This window comes from Terrapene carolina, unplaced genomic scaffold (genome assembly GCF_002925995.2).
Source record: "Terrapene carolina triunguis isolate 2854851 unplaced genomic scaffold, T_m_triunguis-2.0 Scaffold94, whole genome shotgun sequence".
Classification (NCBI taxonomy): Eukaryota; Metazoa; Chordata; order Testudines; family Emydidae; genus Terrapene; species Terrapene triunguis.
The window spans coordinates 4,199,411-4,220,548 of record NW_020664445.1 but is presented as its reverse complement, the minus strand read 5'-3'; the positions used below and the strand labels follow the sequence as shown (position 1 = coordinate 4,220,548).

Below are 21,138 nucleotides of genomic sequence, written 5' to 3'. Positions count from 1 at the left end.
TGTGACAAAGTTCCTCCTCTATCATGGTGGGTCCTGCGCTTATTGGCAGATTTTCTTGCCTCAGAGATTCACCATGTGGGTTGGGGAACAGCCCAGAGACCTTCCCCTCTGGAAGAACCCACAGTCCAGGTCAATTGGGAGGTTTGGGGGGAACCCGGGCCCGCCCTCTACTCCAGGTTCCAGCCCAGGGCCCTGTGGACTGCAGCTGTCTATAGTGCCTCCTGTAATAGCTGCATGACAGCTACAACTCCCTGGGCTACTTCCCCATGGCCTCCTCCCAACACCTTCCTTATTCTCACCACAGGACCTTCCTCCTGGTGTCTGATAACGCTTGTGCTCCTCAGTCCTCCAGCAGCACACCCTCTCACTCTCAGTTCCTTGCACCTCTTGCTCCCAGCTCCTCACACTTCCACCACAAACTGAAGTGAGCTCCTTTTAAAACCCAGGTGCCCTGATTAGCCTGCCTTCATTGATTCTAGCAGCTTCTTCTTAATTGGCTCCAGGTGTCCTAATTAGCCTGCCTCCCTTAACTGGTTCTAGCAGGTTCCTGATTATTCTAGTGCAGCCCCTGCTCTGGTCACTCAGGTAACAGAAAACCTGCTTAATCTGAGGCTAATAGATCTCTCCCATTGATCTCTCTCTTGTAGCCTTCTGGCCTGGAGGTAGGTAGGTAGGGGGCTGCTCCTCCTGCTACTAGGCCCTGGGCTCTCCCTACAACTGCTACTGCTGCTGCTCCGGCTACTCCCCTGGCTGGGCCAGACCCCCCCTCCCTTCTCTGCTACCTGCTTGCTAGCTGCTAGACCCCCCCCCACCCTTGGTTGCTGCTGCTCCAGCTACAGCCCCTTGGGGGGGGGGCTGCTGGCCCACTCCCCAGTGGAGGGGAGGGAGGGACCCCAGCCATTGCTCCTGCTGCTGTGGACACCACCGCCACCACCTCCACCTGAGAGGGGTCCTTCCTGCTGGCCACCAGACTGCCGCCTAAAGCTGCTGTGTTTGCTGCTGGGGAGCTGCTGGAGCCCCGAGGAGGAGAAGAAGAATAGGACCATCTGCCAGTGGGGGAGCGCGTAGGAATTCTACAGACCACTGTGGAGGGGGCCCTCCCGGACTGAGTAACTTTTGAACTGTGCTCTTGTGGTGGGGGTCTAGACTATGTTTGTGGGACACAGGGGGTGTGGCGTGGAGCCTGCCCCCTGGTCCATCTGTGTCCCCCCCCCCAATCCCCACCACCACCATCATCGTTGCCCCCTCCACCACCACCACCCCCAGCGGCTACTCACCATCTGCCTCGAGCTCCTGCCTCTGAGACTCAGCTGCTCACCTAGGCTTGCCACACCCTGTTGCCACCATTGGGCCTGATACAGCAGCCAGTTTACAAGGACTTTCTTTTGTTGCAAGCGCACGTGGGTGCACGTACCCCCCCCTTTTTGGACTGACCCCCTCCCCCCTGCAGCGAGCCCCCAGCTTTGCCCCTGCTACCTACCCATTTGCCCTTTGCAGCCTTTTGCCCCTCTCCCTTGCCCCAACCCCTTGCTAGCTCCAGTTTGTTTGCCTGCCCCGCCCTTTCCCTCTGCAGCCTTTCTCTGTTTGACCCACCCCAGCCTCTGAAGCTAGCCCTGTGGTTCCTCTGCCCCACTCCCAGCCTGATTATTCCCCTCCCCCTGTGGTCCCCTTGCCCTGATTAGCCCTTCCCCTCGTGTGCCCATGTCCCCTCCCTTGCGCTTGTGCCCCTCCCCGTTTTAGTTTGACCCTGTCTCACTGCACCCCCCCAATGCTGTTATATCCCCCCTTCCTTGGTGCAACTAGAGGAGCCGGAAACCCTCCCCGAGTCGGTGACTGACCCCTAGCCCTTGATAGCCCCCCCCATCCAGCCCACCCCCTTTTTTGGCACCCTCCTCCCCTGCCTGCAGCCTAGCGGGGAGGAGTGGTTGACCTGGTTCCCCTCTCCCTGCCCCCCCTCCGGTGTTTGTCCTCCCCCGTCCTCATTATGGCAGGGGACGAGGCGAGTGGGATCCCTCAGGCAGACCCTGCTGCCCCTCCTCCACCCGCCCCATCATCGTCCCCCCTAGCCTCTACCTCAACCGCCGCTGCCGAGCCACCTGCTACCGCCCCTGCTGGAGGCGCGGCAGCGGCGGGTAACGAGGTGATCTCCACTGCTGCCACGTCCCTCACCCCCTCCGACTCTGGGGGAGCCCCCCCAGCCGGCAGGAAGGGCCAGGGCACAAAGAAAGGTAAAGGCCCCGCCAAAAAGGCCAGGCCCTCCATGGCGGGGGCTGCCCCCACTGCCGCGGCCGCGGCGTCCCTCCCCGCTGTTCCCTCCACCAGCTTTGTGGGTGTCCCTTCCCCGGCCCCCAGGGCATACGCCCAGGTGGCGGCAAACCCCCCGCCTGCCGCTGCATCATCATCTCAACCGACCACCGCCTCTGCTACCATCTGTAGCGGCTGGGGCCCCTTCCCCACCTTGACCAGGAAGCACTGCATCCGTTGCCTCCTGGTACCCGCCTCGCCCCACGTGGAGACCTACGTGCGGGCGTTGGCGAGGGTGGTGGGGCCCACGGCCATTGTGGCGGCCTCCAAGATGTACGGAAAGATCGTCTTCTTCCCAACATCGGAGGCCGCCGCCCAGGAGGCGGTGGAGAAGGGCCTGGTGGTGGGGGGCGTGTTCGTCCCCCTGGAGCCGCTAGAAGACCTGGGCGTCCGACTGGTCCTGACCTCTGTCCCTCCCTTCCTTCCTAATGCCGCCCTGTTACCCGCCCTCTCTACCCTGGGGAGGCCAATCTCTGTGGTCAGCCCTCTCCCATTGGGCTGCAAAGACCCCGCCCTCCGTCATGTCCTCTCGTTCCGCCGGCAGGTACAGTTACAACTGCCACCAGCGGCGCGTGACGGTGAGGCGCTCGAGGGGTCCTTCTTGGTCCCCTACCAAGGGGCCCACTACCGGGTGCATTATTCGACGGGGGAGGCCCGGTGCCACCTCTGCCGGGCGATGGGACACGTCCGGAGGGACTGCCCCTTGGCCCGGCACGGAGGGGCATCCGGGACCCCCGAACCCCGGCAGGGCGCCGGCCCCGTCATCGCCGGCACCCCTGGCTGCCCAGCGCCCGAAGCTGCCCCTCCTCCTTTCCGGCCCACCAACGCTCCCGCTCGGGCCCAAGGGGTATCTCCCCCAGTGCGCCCAGACGAGCGGGAGGGCCCCGCCTCCGCCGCCTGCGATCTGGCGGGGCCTGTGGAGGAGGGTGAGGTAGGGATATCGCCGGGCATAGAAGAGGGCATGCCCCAGGGAGAATCCTCCCTCTTACATGCTGCCCCACCATTGCCTCCCTGAATCCCTGAGCCTTCGCCCTTGCTCCCTGACCCGACCCCTGTTATCCAGCCCCCGGATAATGCCATGGAGGGCTGGTCCTTAGTACAGGGGAAGCGGGGCAAGCGGAAGGTTCGAGCTCCGCTCCTCCCATCTGGTGCGGTAGCCCCCCGGAAGACCAGGAAGGGGGGCACCGATGCTGAGCCTTTCTCGCCTCGGCCCCCCTTTCCCCGTGTTCCGTCCCCTTATCCACTGCTTCCGCTCCCGCCTCCGAGGAGCCCCTGGACTCTTCCACCAACCCGGCCGCAGATGGCACCCCGCTAGCGGCCGCCGAGCCTCTTGAGGCGACGGCCAGTGCCACGCGGCCGGGACCCGAGTCACCAGGGAACTCCCTCGTGGCTGCGGGGCAGCCGACCTCCTTCCCGGGTGGGGGCCCCATCGTTGATTCTCCACCTACGGATGCCGTGGCCTTACCATCTGCCCTGGAGCATGAGCCCGGCATCGCTGAGGGCCCACCTCCCTCCCCGCAAATCCCTGAGCCTATTTGCGGGGTACCATCCCCCCCACCCAGTGGCCTGGCTGCTGGGGTCCCCAATCCCACTATCGCCCCTTCCCCTGTCCCTATTCCTGACTCCGGCCCTGCCCCTGACACCGACCCCGTCCCTGTCCCCTCCCCCTCCCGTGATGTTTTTGCCGCCCCTGGGGCTGTCTCCTTCCGTATCCCAGAGGATGACCCCCAAGGAGTGGCCTTTGTTTTTCCCTGTCCCGACCCACCAGGGGCTGCTATCTTCCCTCCACCACCCCCTGTTGAACCGGGGAACGAGGCAGACTGTGTGGTGTCGGCCCATCGGACACCACGTCGAGGATCTGCCCCCTGCTTGCCCGTCTCGGTGGGCCACGGGGCTGTGACAGGGGCCCTACTGGGGGAAAGTCATAGATCGGTAACCCCACCCCCCCATACGCTGAGAGAGGAGCTACGGGAGTTCCTTGAGGACGTCCGTGGCTCCCGCAACAAGGTACAGCTTGCACTCCAGCGATGGGGGGATTTCCATCAGATCCTCTGGGCTGCGAGGGCCCTCATGCGAGAGGGTAAGAGGACCGGGAGGCAGGCCGCCGCGGCCTACCAACGGGTCCGCCTCTTCCGTGACTACTTAATTGCCTACGGGGTAGGTCACGGATTGTTGCGCGGCCCGACGGAGGCCGTGGGCATCTCTGCCAGCGAGTATCCCCCCCAGCCCTCCTTTTGGCACCGATCATCTTTGCAACGTTAAACACCCGGGGCTGTAGGATGGGTCTCCGCAGGAGCCAGGTGCTCTCCTTCCTTCGGGAGGGGGGGGTACTCTGTGATTTTCCTGCAGGAGACCCATACGGCTCCGGCCGCTGAAGCTAGCTGGCGGCTGGAGTGGGGGGACAGGGTCTACTTTAGCCACCTCACAGTTCGTACGGCTGGAGTGGCGACCCTGTTCTCCCCCGACCTACGGCCCGAGGTGCTGGGGGTCACCGAGGCTGTGCCGGGCCGCCTGCTGCACCTCCGGGTTCGCATGGAGGGGCTTGTGGTTAATCTCGTCAACATTTATGCCCCGACATCGGGCCCGGAGAGATTGCGTTTTTATCAGCAAGCGTCCACCTTCCTCGGCACCTTGGATCCTCGCTAGTGCCTGGTCCTGGGCAGGGACTTTAATGCCACCCTCGGGGAACGGGACCGCTCGGGGACCGAGCAGCACCCGGCCGCCGCGGACGTCATCCGGGAGATCGTTGAACATCACTCCCTGGTGGACATCTGGCGCAACCACCACCTGGATGACGTTTCGACGTTCACTTTTGTCCGGGTGGAGGTCCATCGGTCGCGCCACTCCCGGTTGGACCGCATTTATTTGTCACGCTTCCATCTTTCACGGGCCCACTCCTCCAGCATCCGGCCGGCCCCTTTTTCAGATCACCATTTGGCCACCGTGACAGCCTCTCTCTGCACGGAGAGGCCGGGGCCAGCCTATTGACACTTTAATAATAGCTCGTTGGAGGATGTGGGCTTCGTGGCGTCCTTCCAGGAGTTCTGGCTGGCCTGGCGAGGGCAGCGGTGTGCCTTTCCCTCGGCGCGGCGGTGGTGGGATCTGGGAAAGGTGCGTGCCCGGCTCTTCTGCCGTGACTACACCCGGGGCGCCAGCGGGATGCGGCGATAGGGCAGTTGGAACGGGAGGTCTTCGAGCTGGAGAGGCATTTGGCCGCCAGCCCTGGTGATCCATCCCTCTGCGGAGCGTGCCGGGAGAAGCGGGAGGAGCTCCGGACCCTCGAGGACCATCGGGCCCGAGATTCCTTTGTTTGATCCCTCATCCGCTTCCTTCGGGAGATGGATCGCGGCTCCCGCTTCTTCTACGCCCTGAAGAAAAAGAGGGGGGCCAAGAAGCATGTCACCTGCCTTCTAGCAGAGGACGGCACCCCCCTCATGGATCCGGTGGAGATGTGCGGGAGGGCCAGGGCCTTCTATGCAGGCCTTTTCTCCCCGGATCCGACCGATCCTAATGCTTGCAGAATGATCTGGGATGAACTCCTGACGGTCAGCGCGGGCGACCGAGACCGGCTGGAGCTGCCTCTCACTCTGGCCGAGTTCTCGGAAGCCCTCCGCCGCATGCCCACCAATAAATCTCCGGGCATGGACGGGCTGACCTTGGAGTTCTACCGCGTGTTTTGGGACGTCCTCGGCCCGGACCTTGTCTCCGTCTGGGCCGAGTCCTTGCAGGGCGGGGTCCTCCCTCTTTCGTGCAGGCGAGCCGTGCTCACCTTATTGCCGAAGAAGGGGGACCTCCGCGATTTACGGAATTGGCGTCCCATCTCGCTCCTCAGCACGGACTATAAAGTCGTAGTGAAGGCCATCTCGCTGCGGCTAGGGTCCATGCTGGCAGACCTGATCCACCCAGACCAGACCTACACCATCCCGGGCCACACCATCTTCGATAACTTGTATCTGGTCCGGGACCTCTTGGAACTCGGGTGTAGGGATGGTCTGTCTTTCGCCCTCCTGTCCCTGGATCAGGAGAAGGCGTTCAACAGGGTGGACCACGAGTATCTCCTGGGCACTCTGCAAGCGTTTGGCTTCGGGCCCCAGCTTGTGGGTTTTCTCCAGGTGCTGTACGCCTCCGCAGAGTGTTTGGTCAGGATCAACTGGACCCTGACCGAACCAGTCAGCTTCGGGCGAGGAGTACGTCAAGGGTGCCCCCTCTCAGGCCAGCTGTATGCTCTGGCGATCGAGCCCTTCCTCTGTCTCCTCCGTAGGAGGTTGACAGGGTTGGTGCTGAGGGAGCCGGAGCTGCGGCTGGTCCTGTCGGCGTACGCCGATGACGTACTCCTCGTGGTCCAGGACCCGGGCGACTTGGTGCGGGTGGAGGCTTGCCAGACCATCTATTCGGCAGCCTCCTCCGCCCGGGTCAACTGGGTCAAGAGCTCTGGCCTGGTGGTAGGGGAAGGGTGGCAGGCAAGCTCCCTCCCAACCGCGCTTCAGGCCATTCGGTGGAGCACGGGTCCGCTGCTCTATCTTGGCGTTTACCTTTCTGCCACGCATCTGTCTCCACCGGAGAACTGGCTAGGTTTAGAGGGCAGGGTGTAGGAGCGGCTCCGGAAATGGACAGGACTGCTCCGGTGTCTCTCCCTTCGAGGGAGAGCACTGGTGCTCAATCAACTAGTCCTGCCCATGCTCTGGTACCGGCTCAACACCCTGGTCCCGGCCCCGGGTTTCCTGGCCACCCTCCGGACGTCGATTCTGGAGTTCTTTTGGTCAGGACTGCACTGGGTCTCTGCGGGGGTTCTCCATCTACCCCTGGAGGAGGGAGGGCAGGGCCTGAAGTGTCTGTATGCTCAGGTCCACATCTTCCGCCTCCAGGCCCTGCAGAGGCTCCTTCATGGTGCAGGTAGTCTGGCATGGAGCGTATTGGTGCACACCTTCCTGCGCCGCTTCCGAGGGCTCCGATATGACCGGCAGCTCCTTTGTCTCCATCCGAGAGGTCTTCCGCGAGACCTCTCTGGGCTGCCGGTCTTCTACCAGGACCTCCTCCGGACCTGGAAACTGTTCTCAGTGACCAGGTCCGTGGCGGCCACTGTGGGCTCGTGGAGCCCCTCCTACACAACCCCCAGCTCCGTGTGCAGGTGGCAGAGTCCCCCATGGTGTGCCAGAGGTTGGTCATGGCAGAAGTCACCAAAGTCGGAGACCTCCTGGACTACGACCGGGGAGACTGGCTGGATCCCCTGACACTCGCTCAGCGCATGGGGCTCTCCAGGCCTTGTACTCCCCGGCGCGTACTTCAGGAGGTGAGGGCCGCTTTGCCACCCGCTGCCTGGGACTATCTCGACCGGGTCCTGCGAGAGGGCACGCCCCGCCCACCCTCCACTCCGAGCCCTCCAGACTTTTTCATCGGGCCCGTGGACCCAACCGGCCCCCTCCCTGTCCCTTCGCCATGAGCCGGCTGCAGCCGGTTCTGTTCCGATCTGCAGCCGGTTCTGTTCCGGACCGCACCAAGGAAACATCTATACATGCTCGTGCTCCATGTTCTTCATGTCCTCACCCTCGCGTCCCGCCCTGATACAAAGTGGCGGGACCTTCTGCCACCTCTGGAGGGTTTTATTCTACTCTGATCCCAAAACCCACCGGGAACATCGGTTGGCGGCTCCTTCACGGAGCCGTGAGCACGGGCCTGTACTTGGCGCAGTTTACCCCTATCCCAGACACCTGCCTCTTCTGCGGCGTGAGGGAGACCCTGGCGCATGTTTACCTGGAGTGCGCCAGGCTGCAGCCCCTATTCCGGCTCCTCAAGGATATTTTGTTAAGATTTTGGTTGCACTTTTCCCCTCACCTTTTTATTTATGCACTCCCTATCCATCGCCCCACAAAGTCACGGGACCTCCTGGTCAACCTCCTCCTGGCCCTAGCAAAACTGGCCATCTATAAAACCAAAGTGAGGAGGTTGGCCGATGGAGTCTCCTGTGACTGTGGGGCCTATTTCAGGTCCTCCGTTCATTCACGTCTCCGGGCAGAGTTCCTCTGGGCGGCGTCCGCTGGCTCCCTTGACACCTTCGAGGAGCAGTGGGCGCTGTCCAGGGTTCTCTGCTCGGTGTCCCCGTCTGGTTCCCTTCGTGTGACCCTTTGACCTCACTCCTGTCCCTGTTCTTTTATTAGTTGTCCCCTGTAATTTTTTGGTCTCCAGGTCCTGTGGACCCCCCCTCAGGCGGGGGGGATCCTTTAGCAGTGGGCGGGCTTCACCCGCCCGCCCACATCCTGGATCCCAATAGGACCAGACTCCTGTACCCCACTGGTCTGGGTCTGTCACACCATGTTAAGACATCTAAGTAAGAGCATTTATTTGGGTACCTAAATATAAATTTATAAGTCAAAATTTAGGTATTTATATCTGAAAATCCTGACCTGTGTGTTTCAAGCATAACCTGACTTTAAAAATGTTTGTGCAATAGTGTCTGTGTGTGAATTCAAAGTGAAGAATGCATGGTAATAAAACAGTAATTAACAAAAATAATGTATTAGTTTAAAAACACTGGTAACAACTGTGTTTTTTAAATGATGTTGTCTAACTCTGCATTTTAAGCATATAAGACACTGCATCATTGAAACATACTCACTGCGTTGTCTTATGGTTTCCAGTGAAAATATTTGAAAGTAATATTTCTCCAGATCAAGGTATATAAGATGCTGCAGAATGTCAATGTCTCACTCGCTGGCTTTATTGATTCTCTAGGCCATATTAAGTCCCGGCTGATTGGAGGGGAGAGTATCTGTTCAGGACGTGTTGAGATAGAACATGGAGAAACATGGGTTACAGTCTGTGATGCTGACTTCGATCTCAAAGCTGCCAGTGTTATCTGTAGTGAATTAAACTGTGGAGCAGTGGTATCTATCCTGGGAGGAGCTCACTTTAAAGAAGGAGATGGGCCAATCTGGAATGAAACACTTCAGTGTGCAGGGAATGAGTCACAACTCTTCTATTGTCCCAGGGTATCACATTTGACTGAGACATGCTCACATGCAAATGATGTCAGCATCGTGTGCTCAGGTAAGAATTAAAGTGATGACTCTAAAATACCAGAGATGGTTGTTCTAGACTCATGGTGTAACAATAAAATGTCTGTACTGCAGGGAGTTCAGATCACTGGGTTGGTATTCAATTGTTTCAAACAAAAAATATCAAAACATTTGTCACAACAATAAAAGAATCAGCCCCCTTCTTGCCCCAGTTTCATTTTCTTCAAATATTTGTTATTGAAAGAGATCAAAATCAAAGAGATCCTCTCTCCAAGATCATGCAAGGCCTAAGTAAGGAGCAGTGGTCCTGTGTAAATAATAGTCATGTAATTTAAAGAGTGTATCATAATGCATATGCCCAAGGGAAACAAATTAAGGATACATGAGAAATTTTAATTCTGGAATTTACTTTGCCTCTCTCTCTCTCTTTCTCTCAAATTAATAATAATGATGGATATGTGGCTCAATGCTCTCTCCAGTAACCCCACAATGTGTCTCTTTTTGAAGGAGCTACTGATGAGCTGAGGCTGGTGGACGGAGGCAGCCCCTGTGCTGGGAAAGTGGAGGTTAAACACAAGGATCAGTGGGGGATGGTGTGTGATGGTGTCTGGGAAATGGAAGATGCTGAAGTTGTTTGTAGGCAGTTGGGATGTGGATCTGCTGATAGTGTCCATGATCAAGCTCATTTTGGGTCCAGTTCTGGGCCAATTTGGCTGGATGAAGTTGCCTGTGATGGTACTGAGTCATCTCTCTTGGAGTGCAAACACAGAGGATGGGGTGTGCATAGCTGTGATCATCATAAGCCTGCTGGAGTCACCTGTTCAGGTAAGAAATCCAGCCTTAAAGGTAAAATCCTCCTGAGAGAAAAAGGAATTAATCTAGAGTGTCACATTCCTCTGACCCTAATGAGAAATAAAAATAGAAACCTGTAATTCTTACTAACCTAACTGGACACTGGGGAAATATTTGTGTAATTCACATCTTCAGTCACTTGTAAACGATTTTCACTATTCCAGCTATGTTTCAATGTTTATACACCTCCCATTTTACAGCAATTTTACAGTTCATTTTCTTAATTCCAGTCAGTGGCAGAGGGGAATCATAGCCCACCAGGAGATCCAGGGCCGCGGTGCAGGTGCTGTCCTGAGCATTGGCTGTCACTGGTTCTGCTCTGTCTGCCCAGGAGACATGGCACCTGTCGCTGTTCTCTGCTCCCCTGCAGATCTGGGGCAGGGGCAGGAGGAGGGACGCAGGCACTTAGGAGAGTTACAGGGAGGGAGGAGGCAGCTGGTGGAAGAGGCGCCCACAGCTGTATGCACGTTATGGCCAGTGTGTAACAGTCAAGAAAAGCAGTCAGGCTGCCCCACTGACCACTCAGGTTTGGCCCCGTCAGTCTTCTATCCTGGCGGGGGCAGCAGGGCCAGACCTGAGTGGGCAAACTGGGCAGTAGGCTGGCCAGCACTGCTCCTCCTCACCATTGCTATGGGGCAGCTCCTGCACTAGAACGCCCTCCCCAGGGCCTGCCCAGCCTTGATCAGCATCCAACTGCCTATGTCCCTTCTCAGGGATAGGGAGTGACACTGCACCTGGATGGGCCAGGTTAGAAGGTGGGGGCTGAGCGTTCAATGGGCGAAGTGATGGGGCTAGCAACTGCAGTGGGCATGGCTCCACAGGGAGTGACAATGCACGCCGTGGGAAAGTTCTGGGGGTGCTCTGGTTGGTGGCACTCTCACTCCTCCACTTCCCACTCTCTAGAGCAATAATCACATTCCTTCCTCGCCGTAGGATAGTGGTGGAGTTAAAAAAAAGCAGAATACAAGAGTTGGCTGCTCTCCCTCTTCTGGGCACCTGTATCACATCATTCCTTCAATGGGCTTCCTACTTCTGGGGTCCCCATCTCCCCCTGTTTACATTCCCTTTCCCTTTTAAGGTCCCTCTGTTTCCACCTCTGCAACATCACCCCTCACTCTGGTAACCCCAATGTTCCCTTGTCCCTCTCCACTTCTCTTGGTCTCCTAAGTTACCCCTGACCCTCTCTCCCTTCCACACATTTCTTCTCCCATTTGCCCCTTCCCGCAAGGTCCCGAGTCCCGATTGGAATGCTCAGCGGTGAGGGGGCAGGGACAGACATAGGGAGGAGGGTGGCTATGCATAAGCAAGGAGTTATAACTACTAGACACAGGGCTAAATTTTAAAGTCATTGGGGTGCCTAAAGAAGAAGACAGGCACCTATTGGGATTTTCAGAAGTGTCTAGGGACCAAACTTCCATTGAAATTACTTCCCACCACTACCACAAGTTCCTGTCTCCCATTGCTCTCCCACCCCCGCCCCACACACACACTTCTGGCTACTATCTCCTTCTCCCTCTGCTTCTCCTTACTCTCTCCTCATGTCTACCTCCACATTACTCACCCTCTGCATTCTGAGTTAAGCTGCTTTCCCCTTCTTGCTGCCTGGGGGTAAGCAGGGGGCAAGAAGGGAGACATCTCCCTCCCAGCTCTGGTGCTTAGAACACCTCAGCCTGGAACAGCAATTGAAGGGAAAATCCTACTAAGCCCCTGCAGCCCTGGGATGGTGCATACACAGTCTGGTCACATATAGGAACTGTGAGGGGCTGGAGTATGTTCAGTATGGAATCTTCAGAGAATTTAGCATCTGAACTCTAACAGGTCTCTGCAGAGCATGTGTGAACTGCAGTTATTCAAAGGCACCTAACGTGGCCAGATTTGTGCAGGTTTTAATGAAAAAAACAAAAGTCACATCCCTGACACCACAGTGACCTCCCTTCCAAATTGCAAGTCCCTGCTCCAGTGTAAGGAAGGACGAGAGCTTCTCAATAAAATTTTATAAGCAATTCGTCACTTGGGGAAAACAACATAATTTTGTCTTATCTCATTCTTGTAAACAGCTCAACTATCTTTAAAAACAAAAACAAAACAGAAAAAGGCATACGCTTGACATGGACAATTTCAGCACAAATTGTTAAAGTTTGGCAAAGTGGCCAAACAATGTAAAACAGGATTTTACAATGGGAAGTGGCAGGAAATCATTACCACTTGCAGGGGCAATGTATGTGTAAATTCTGCATAATTTATGTATCAATTTTTATCTTTGTTTACATACAGAGTATATGTGTGTGAATACATGTGCAAGACTTAGCAGAATGTAACAACTTTTAAAAATCCTTATGATCTATTAATAATCATTTTTCTTCTCTCTCCCTATTCTCCTCCTCATGTTTTTCAGCACCATTCATTGCATCTTTGTCTATATTTTAAATTGGAAGCAATGCTGGCTAGAAACTGTAATTTTTATGTGAGTGAATGATGTCTAGCATGCTTTGGAGCACTCAGTGAATAAGTAATAATTACACAATATTTTAAAAATATTGATAACAGCCTTTTATAAATGGCAGTAGCAGATTGTGATTTAATGTAATGTTAATTATGATAGATTCAGTGTGTACTTTTTAATGATATAGCTATATCCTTAGATTGTACAGGACCAAATTTTATTCTGTGGGGATGTAAAGTTCCATGAGAGGGTAAGGGTCACGATGGGACACTTGCCTGGCAATGGCTCATGGCCTTGTAAAACAAAGGCGCCCCCTGGTGGTCTAGGGATTATATAAAATGAGGTAAACAAGGTAATAAATCATGGCCTTATGTAAGGCCCCCTGGTGGTTATATAAGATGAGGCCTTATGTAAGGCCCCCTGGTGGTTATATAAGATGAGGCCTTATGTAAGGAACAATTGAACCAATCGGTGTGGGGCTATACATGTAATAAACACATGATTCTCCTTCTTGTCCAATCGGTAGATGTGTAATTGTAGCCTAATTGTGTTATGCAATGTTAAAAAAGACTATAAAAGAAAGCTTGTAATAAACAGAGTCAGTTTGGTTCAGCAAGAAGGATTATAAAGAAAGCTTGTAATAAACGGAGTCAGCTTGAGTCAGCTTGCAACCACATTGGTCGTGTGCTTTATCCACTCCCCACATTATTCGTTTATTCATGCTGAATTGCATATTACTCCACAACTAGTTGTATTGAAATTAACATTATAATACATATTGTACATTGTTATAATATTCTCACTGAATATTTCCAGGTCATATTACACCCCAACTTGCTGGAGGGGACAGTGTCTGCTCAGGACGTGTTGAAGTAAGACATGGAGAAGAAACATGGTCTACAGTCTGTGATTCCAACTTCAGTCTCAATACTGCCAGCGTTATCTGCAACGAACTAAACTGTGGAACAGCCATATCTATCCTGGAAGGAGCTCAGTTTGGAGAAGGAAATGGAAGAGTCTGGAATGAAACATTCCAGTGTGTAGGGAATGAATCCCACCTTGTGTACTGTCCCAGAACATCACATGCGAATCAGACATGTGGTCCTGCTAATGTTGTCAGCATCATATGCTCACGTAAGACTTTCAAAAGGATGACTCTAAAATACCAGTAATATATTCTAGTCTACTGTGTGCTGTATCCCTTGAAGTAGAAAAAAAGACAGGATTCAGCTACAGTGAATACAAAGGTGTTTGTTTGTTTAGAACACTGGAAACAGGCCAATATGATTGCCCGGCTGTATAAACTGCAAACTTGGAACACAAACTGTGCTGCACAGTGATGTTACAAAGAAACACCCTAAATCCCAGGTCAGATTAAACAATTATGGAAAGTATTCTGGACGACATTAATAAATATACTAAGAAAATGTCCTTATTCTGAATGGAACTTGGATCACTGGGCTAGTATAAATTTGTTCTAAAACACAGAAACACAAACATTTTGATGGTATAAAGAAATAAAATTCCCTCATAATACTTGATAATAAATAGCTCAAAGGGTCCCTCTCTAAACCATTCTCCTTCTTCCCAGGGCACCCAGGTTTCCGGCTGGTGAACGGCAGCACAGAGTGCTCAGGGAGAGTGGAGATCCAGGTGCATGGTGCCTGGGGAGCCCTGTGTGACTCACATTGGGACTTATCCATTGCCAATGTCCTTTGCAATCAGCTTGACTGTGGATTTGCCATATTGACTCCGGGTGAAGGATATTTTGGGGAAGGAAATGGCTCTGACTGGACAGACTCACTTCACGATAAGAGTTCTGAACCCCATTTGGGTTACGGCCCTGTTACCATGTTGGAGGCGTCTCGGTGCCCACATGATAATGATGCCAGTGTGATTTGTTCAGGTAAGTGTAAGAGAAATGCAGGATTAATGACACCTGCCCCTCAGTGTGTGACCCTGCCTTCCAGCACAGGAGGACCTCTGGGCACAGAGAGAGGAATAGTGGTCTAGATTCTAAATCAAGTTGTAAAAGGAGCAAAATCAGCAGCCACATTGGGGGCACAACTGAGGCTTTATCTTCAAATTTGGCACAGCATCCTTGTAGCCTTTTTATTTTCTTTTTCTCTTCCTTTTAAAAAATAGGCACCAGAATAGTCACTTTCCAGGCTTTGAAAACTGTTGCTGTTCAAGGATAGGGCATAAAGTTGTCATTTATTTCACACTTCACTTGCTCTAGAATCCATTCATCTGGATTTGAGTCTCATTTGTCCACATGTGGATATAAATGGAAACCTTGAGACACAAGCAGGTCCTTGTCTCATGACAGCAAATTGGGTACTAACCCTTCTGATTTAGTAACTTATAATGGTAATTCATATGTATAGACTATATCAAATCTAATATACAGTAGTTAGTTCTAGACACCTATTCAGAAAAGCACTTCAATCTCATTGAAGTCATTGAGACTTGAGCATGTTTTAAAGGGTTTACATGAATTAGACCTATACTGTTTCCACTCCAGAGCATAGTTAGAGCCCTGCAAATCAGCAGATATATGCTTTATATCCGCATGGATCACGGATGGATGTAGATCCAAATTTTGTATCTGTGCAGGGCTCTAAGCATAGGACACTCTCTCTGAATAGCTGAAACTTTTAATGAACATAATTGGTGTGTGGAGTAAGATGAGATTCCCCTTTATGGTATGTTGGTCAGAGTCCTGGATGGTCTGTGGAACATTAAGTGTCAAGATGCAGAAATTTTACAACCAAAGCTAGATTTTTGTCAAGACAAAAATTCAAAAGTCATAATTTTAGTTTAAAAACATAAGGAGTCATGACATACTATGACATCATTTGTGATGCAAAACTATAAAAAAAATCAGCGAGTCTTTATTTTACATGAAACATTGTTTGACGTCATGTAATAATAGTTTTAAACTATGAGTTGACTATTGGTAAGCCCTTAGTGCACTACACTAATCCGAAGCCCAGCGAACTCAATGGAAACACTCCCCTTGACTTCAATAGAATTGGCATCAGGCTTCCAGAGAAAATATGAAAAAGCACATAGAAGGGAAAAAGCAGGCTGCTAAGAATGACAAAGAGCCTGAGTTTTTTGTTGTGCAAAAAGCCTAAAATCTTGTCACAGAACTCATACCGTTGCAAACATTCAGAATCACTTTAACCCTCTTAAGTCTGAATAAGGAATGTGCTCTGTTCGGGTTAAGTATAAAGTTCATAGGAGATAAGACCATTTGACAACTTTCAAAATCTCCACATCGGAAACAGCATAGTCCGGAATTGCTGAGTATGACCGTATCATTTGTTCATGTGTTTTTATTTCTGGAATCTCACAAACCTGCTTTTGTTCAATAGGAATATGACATGTTAACAACTGGGATTTATCCCTACAGGAAACAGGCAGATCAGACTGGTGAATGGGTCAGATCATTGTGCTGGGAGAGTGGAGATTTATTACAATGGCACCTGGGGAACAGTCTGTGATGATTCCTGGGACCTGTCAGACTCCAATGTTATTTGTAGAGAACTGGGATGTGGATGCGCCATCAGTGCAACTATCTCTGCACATTATGGGGAAGGATCTGAGCAGATCTGGCTGGATGATGTGAACTGCTCTGGGAATGAATCCAGTCTCTGGGAATGTCCATCTGGAGGATGGGGTTTGCATAACTGCAGGCACAACGAAGATGCAGGAGTTGTCTGTTCAGGTCTGTTCTGTGAATACTCTACAAAGCCCATTTAACCTGGAATTAATATATGAGGTGAATGTTAACTAAGAATGCATCTACACTGCAACCTGCAGTATAACTGCATCACAGGTAATATCTATGTTAGCTTTACCTACATAAGCAGAGCTAAAGATAGCATTGTAAATGTGGTACTATGGGCTTCAGCTTGGTTTGTATAAAGAGTCCGGAGATGCTGGATAGGTACTCGCATTGCCAGCCTGTGCTGACCCATGCTGCCATGTCTACAATGCTATTTTCGCTGAGCTACTGTGAGTAAGACAAGTGTGGTGCAGTCACACCTTGGAATGCAGCGTAGACAAACCTAAGACTCCAGATCAGCAAATTATCCCTATTTAACTAAGCACTGAAGTAGATGCTTAGGTTCCATTTAAATCAAAAGTGCACCCTGATTCTTTTGAATTATATCAATAAATACAGCAAGTTTATAAATATTTTATATAAAATATTTATTAACTTATCCAGTGTCAAAACAGTTGTAAACACCAAAAGTTTTCAGAGTCATGGGAGACCACTACAGATGATCATCTCCTCATCTCAGCTTTTAATTTCTTTAGCATGCCATCACTATATAATTGCTCTTCACTGCATCTAGCTCATGAGTCAGTGATCCATCCATATTCAGAAAAGCACTTAAGCATTTGCTTAACTGTAACTCTGTGTTTGAATTTCATTTACATCAATACGATTTTAGCTTGTGCTTAAAGTGAAACATGCTTACAAGCCTTGCTGAATAGGAATAATATGTGCTTAAAATTTTTCCTGAATTAAGACCCTAATCAGATTAACCTGTTTAGCAGAAATTATAAGATGTGGCTGTAATGAATTTATTATTTTCAGCACCAGTGAAATAAAATGACCAGACTCAGAGCTCATACAATCATAGAAGATTAGGGTTGGAAGAGACCTGAGGAGGTCATCAAAGCAGGACCAAGACCAACTAAATCATCCCAGCCAGGGCTTTGTCAAGTTGAGCCTTAAAAATCTCTAAAGATGGAGGTTCCACCACCTCCCTAGGTAACCCATTCCAGTGCTTCACCACCCTCCTAGTGAAATAGTGTTTCCTAATATCCAACCTAAACTTCCCCCACTGCAACTTGAGACTATTGTCCTTGTTCTGTCATCTGCCACCGCTGAGAATAGCCGAGATCCATCCTCTTTGGAACCCCCCTTCAGGTAGTTGAAAGCCGCTATCAAATTCCCCCCTCATTCTTCTCTTCTGCAGACTAAATAAGCCCAGTTCCCTCAGCCTCTCCTCATAAGTCATGAGCTCCAGCCCCCTAATCATTTTCATTACAATCTGCTGGACTCTCTCCAATTTTTTCACATCCTTTCTGTAGGGGGGCCCCCAAAACTGGACACAATACTCCAGACGTGGCCTCACCAGTGCCGAATAGAGAGGAATAATCACTTCCCTCGCTCTGCTGGCAATGCTCCTACTAATGCAGCCCAATATGCCATTAGCCTTCTTGGCAACAAGGGCACATTGACTCATATCCAGCTTCTCGTCCACTATAATCCCCAGGTCCTTTTCTGCAGAACTGCTGCTTATCCAATCGGTCCCCAGCCTGTAACAGTGCATGGGATTCTTCCTTCCTAAGTGCAGAACTCTGCATTTGTCCTTGTTGAACCTCATCAGATTTCTTTTGGCTCAATCCTCTAATTTGTCTAGGTCACTCTGGACCCTATCCCTACCCTCCAGCATATCTACTTCTCACCATAGCTTCGTGTAATCCACAAACTTGCTGAGGGTGAAATCCATCCCATCATCCAGATCATTAATGAAGATGTTGAACAAAACCGGCCCCAGGACCGACCCCTGGGGCACTCCGCTTGATACCAGCTGCCAACTAGACATTGAGCCGTTGATCACTACCCGTTGAGCCCGACAATCTAGCCAGCTTTCTATCCACCTTATAGTCCATTCATCCAATCCATACTTTGTTAACTTGCTAGCAAGAATACTGTGAGAGACCGTATCAAAAGCTTTGCTAAAGTCAAGATACATCATATCCACCGCTTTCCCCATATCCACAGAACCAGTTATCTCATCATAGAAGGCAATCAGGTTGGTCAGGCATGACTTGCCCTTGGTGACTTTATGTTGACTGTTCCTGATCACCTTCCTCTCCTCCAAGTGCTTCAAAATGGATTCCTTGAGGACCTGCTCCATGATTTTTCCAGGGACTGAGGTGAGACTGACCAGTCTGTAGTTCCCCGGGTTCTCCTTTTTCCCTTTTTTAAAGATGGGCACCATATTTGCCTTTTTCCAATCATCCAGGACCTCCCCCGATCTCCACGTGTTTTCAAAGATAATGGCCAATGGCTCTGCAATCACATCAGCCAACTCCCTCAGTGCTCTCAGATGCATTAAATCCAGCCCCATGGACTTGTGCATGTCCAGCTTTTCTAAATAGTTCTTAACCTATTATTTCACCACTGAGGGCTACTCACCTCCTCCCCATACTGTGCTGCCCAGTTCAACAGTCTGGGAGCTGACCTTGTCTGTGAAGACTGAAGCAAAAAAAGCATTGAGTACTTCAGCTTTTTCCTCATTATCTGTCACTAGGTTGCCTCCCACATTCACTAACGGTCCCACACTTTTCCTGACCTTCTTCTTGTTGCTAACATGCCTGTAGAAACCCTTCTTGTTACCCTTCACATCTCTTGCTAGCTGCAACTCCAACTGAGCTTTGGCCTTCCTGATTACACCCCTGCATGCTCAAGCAATGTTTTTATACTCCTCCCTAGTCATCTGTCCAAGTTTCCACTTCTTGTAAGCTTCCTTTTTGAGTTTAAACTCACTGAATATTCTCTGTTAAGCCAAGCTGGTCACCTGCCATATTTGCTATTCTTTCTGCACATCGGGATGGTTTGTTCCTGTGCCCTCAATAAGGCTTCTTTTAAAATACAGCCAGCTCTCCAGGACTCCTTTCCCCCTCATATTAGCCTCCCAGGGGATCCTGCGCATCACTTCCCTGAGGGAGTCAAAGTCTGCTTTTCTGAAGTCCAGGTTCCGTATTCTGCTGCTCTCCTTTTTCCCTTTTGTCAGGATCCTGAACTCGACTATCTCATGGTCACTGCTGCTCAGATTGCCACCCACTTCTACTTCCCCTACCAATTCTTCCCTGTTTGTGAGCAGCAGGTCAAGAGAAGCATGGCCCCTCATTGGTTCCTCCAGCACTTGTACCAGGAAGTTGTTAGCCACTTGGACACTAAAATTATTTGTAAGCTTAGGGTAGAACTTGTTAGTAAAACGTATTATGCATTTCAGTCATTTACAGGCTTCTTATCTCAAATATTTGCTTTCTGAGAATGTAATGTAGAATTACAAAATGGTCACTTGGATAAATGGAAATAAAAGTACAAGAGTCCCTTGCTCTTTGACCTGTAAAGCAGTGTTCAGATGAATATTCCAGCTAAGCTTTAAAGCCATTACTCCACTACACAGTGGATATAGCGAGACAAATTTGCAGAACATCATGGAGGAATGTTGCAGGCTACTGAGAATGAGAAAGGGATGACATATTATGGGAGCAAATTTAAACCCTTAATCAAGGATTTTGTTACAGAGGTCACGGCCATGACAAAATATAACCCTAACCCACCTCAAATTTGACTGAGGAATAGGTCCTGTAGGGATTGAGAATTACAGAGTGTATAGCAGATGAGAAACCATCTGGCAACCTGCAACATCTTCACATCTGGAATAGCACAGTTAGAAAGATGTCTATCATTTGCTCAGATGTTTTATTTCTAAATTCTTACAAAAAGTTTCTTGTTGTAGGATAAGAAAATGACTTATTAACAAATGAGATTTATACCTACAGAAAACAAACAGATTAGACTTGTGAATGGGACAGATCACTGCTCTGGGAGAGTGGAGATTTATTATAATGGCACCTGGGGAACAGTCTGTGATAATTCCTGGGATCTATCAGATGCCAACGTTGCTTGCAAACAACTGAGATGTGGACACGCCATCAATGCAACTGTCGCTGCTAGATATGGGCCAGGATCTGGGAAGATCTGGCTGGATGATGTGAATTGCTCTGGGAATGAATCCAATCTCTGGGTGTGTCCTTTCAGGGAATGGGGTCAGCACAACTGTGGGGATCATGAAGATGCTGGAGTTATCTGCTCAGGTCAGTTTTATGAATGCTCTCTTTAACTTGATTAATTAAATTTAAAGCAATAAAATAAGAAGGCAGCAGATAAAGATATAGGAGCATCTCCTTGCTGGTCACACAATGTTTTGGTATTTGTTGCCTTTCAGATCCTGAGAGCTGAGTTCAAAGCCATATATAAGTCAGAAGTGAGAAAGAGTCAAGTGTGTCTCTTTTCTTACTCACTTACTTACATATTTCATCACCTAATATTCAAAAAAGACAAAACACCGATCAATAGAGGCAAAAGACTTGAGTAGTTGACTTGAATGATTGCTGCAGGTTAGAAGTGCAGTGCACTGGCAGAGCTGCCTGGGGGCCCAGAACAGAAATAGCATGTGATTCTCAGCATGTGATTTCAGTGTCTTGATTAATGTGAACTGTCAGCACTGAAATTATTGAGGTACATTCATTAGTATCTTGCCACACTTGTACTTGTGCTGCCTGTTCATTGCACAGAGCTAGAGTTAATCAAACCAGTACAATGGGTGTCCCTGCTTCCTCCTATTCCCCAGGAAGACCATGATCCATTCAGAAATTCATATATGTTGTGTGACAGACCCAGACCAGTGGGGTACAGGAGTCTGG

At 50.8% G+C, this 21,138-nt stretch overlaps 2 protein-coding genes across 2 annotated transcripts in view; both read left to right on the top strand.

Moving 5' to 3' along the window:
- The window catches only part of LOC112103043 (scavenger receptor cysteine-rich type 1 protein M130-like), a 34,616-nt gene extending 20,389 nt beyond the window's left edge, over window positions 1–14,227 (top strand). Inside the window, exons 3-5 of the mRNA XM_029911320.1 lie at window positions 9,034–9,162; window positions 9,825–9,910; window positions 14,204–14,227. Coding sequence (XP_029767180.1) covers window positions 9,034–9,162; window positions 9,825–9,910; window positions 14,204–14,227 — 239 coding nt within the window. The remainder of the gene's footprint in view (window positions 1–9,033; window positions 9,163–9,824; window positions 9,911–14,203) is intronic.
- Window positions 14,228–14,463: 236 nt separating this feature from the next.
- The window catches only part of LOC112103044 (deleted in malignant brain tumors 1 protein-like), a 55,821-nt gene continuing 49,146 nt past the window's right edge, over window positions 14,464–21,138 (top strand). The window contains exons 1-3 of the mRNA XM_029911319.1: window positions 14,464–14,518; window positions 16,217–16,345; window positions 20,215–20,529. Of these exons, the coding sequence (XP_029767179.1) occupies window positions 14,464–14,518; window positions 16,217–16,345; window positions 20,215–20,529 (499 nt within the window). The remainder of the gene's footprint in view (window positions 14,519–16,216; window positions 16,346–20,214; window positions 20,530–21,138) is intronic.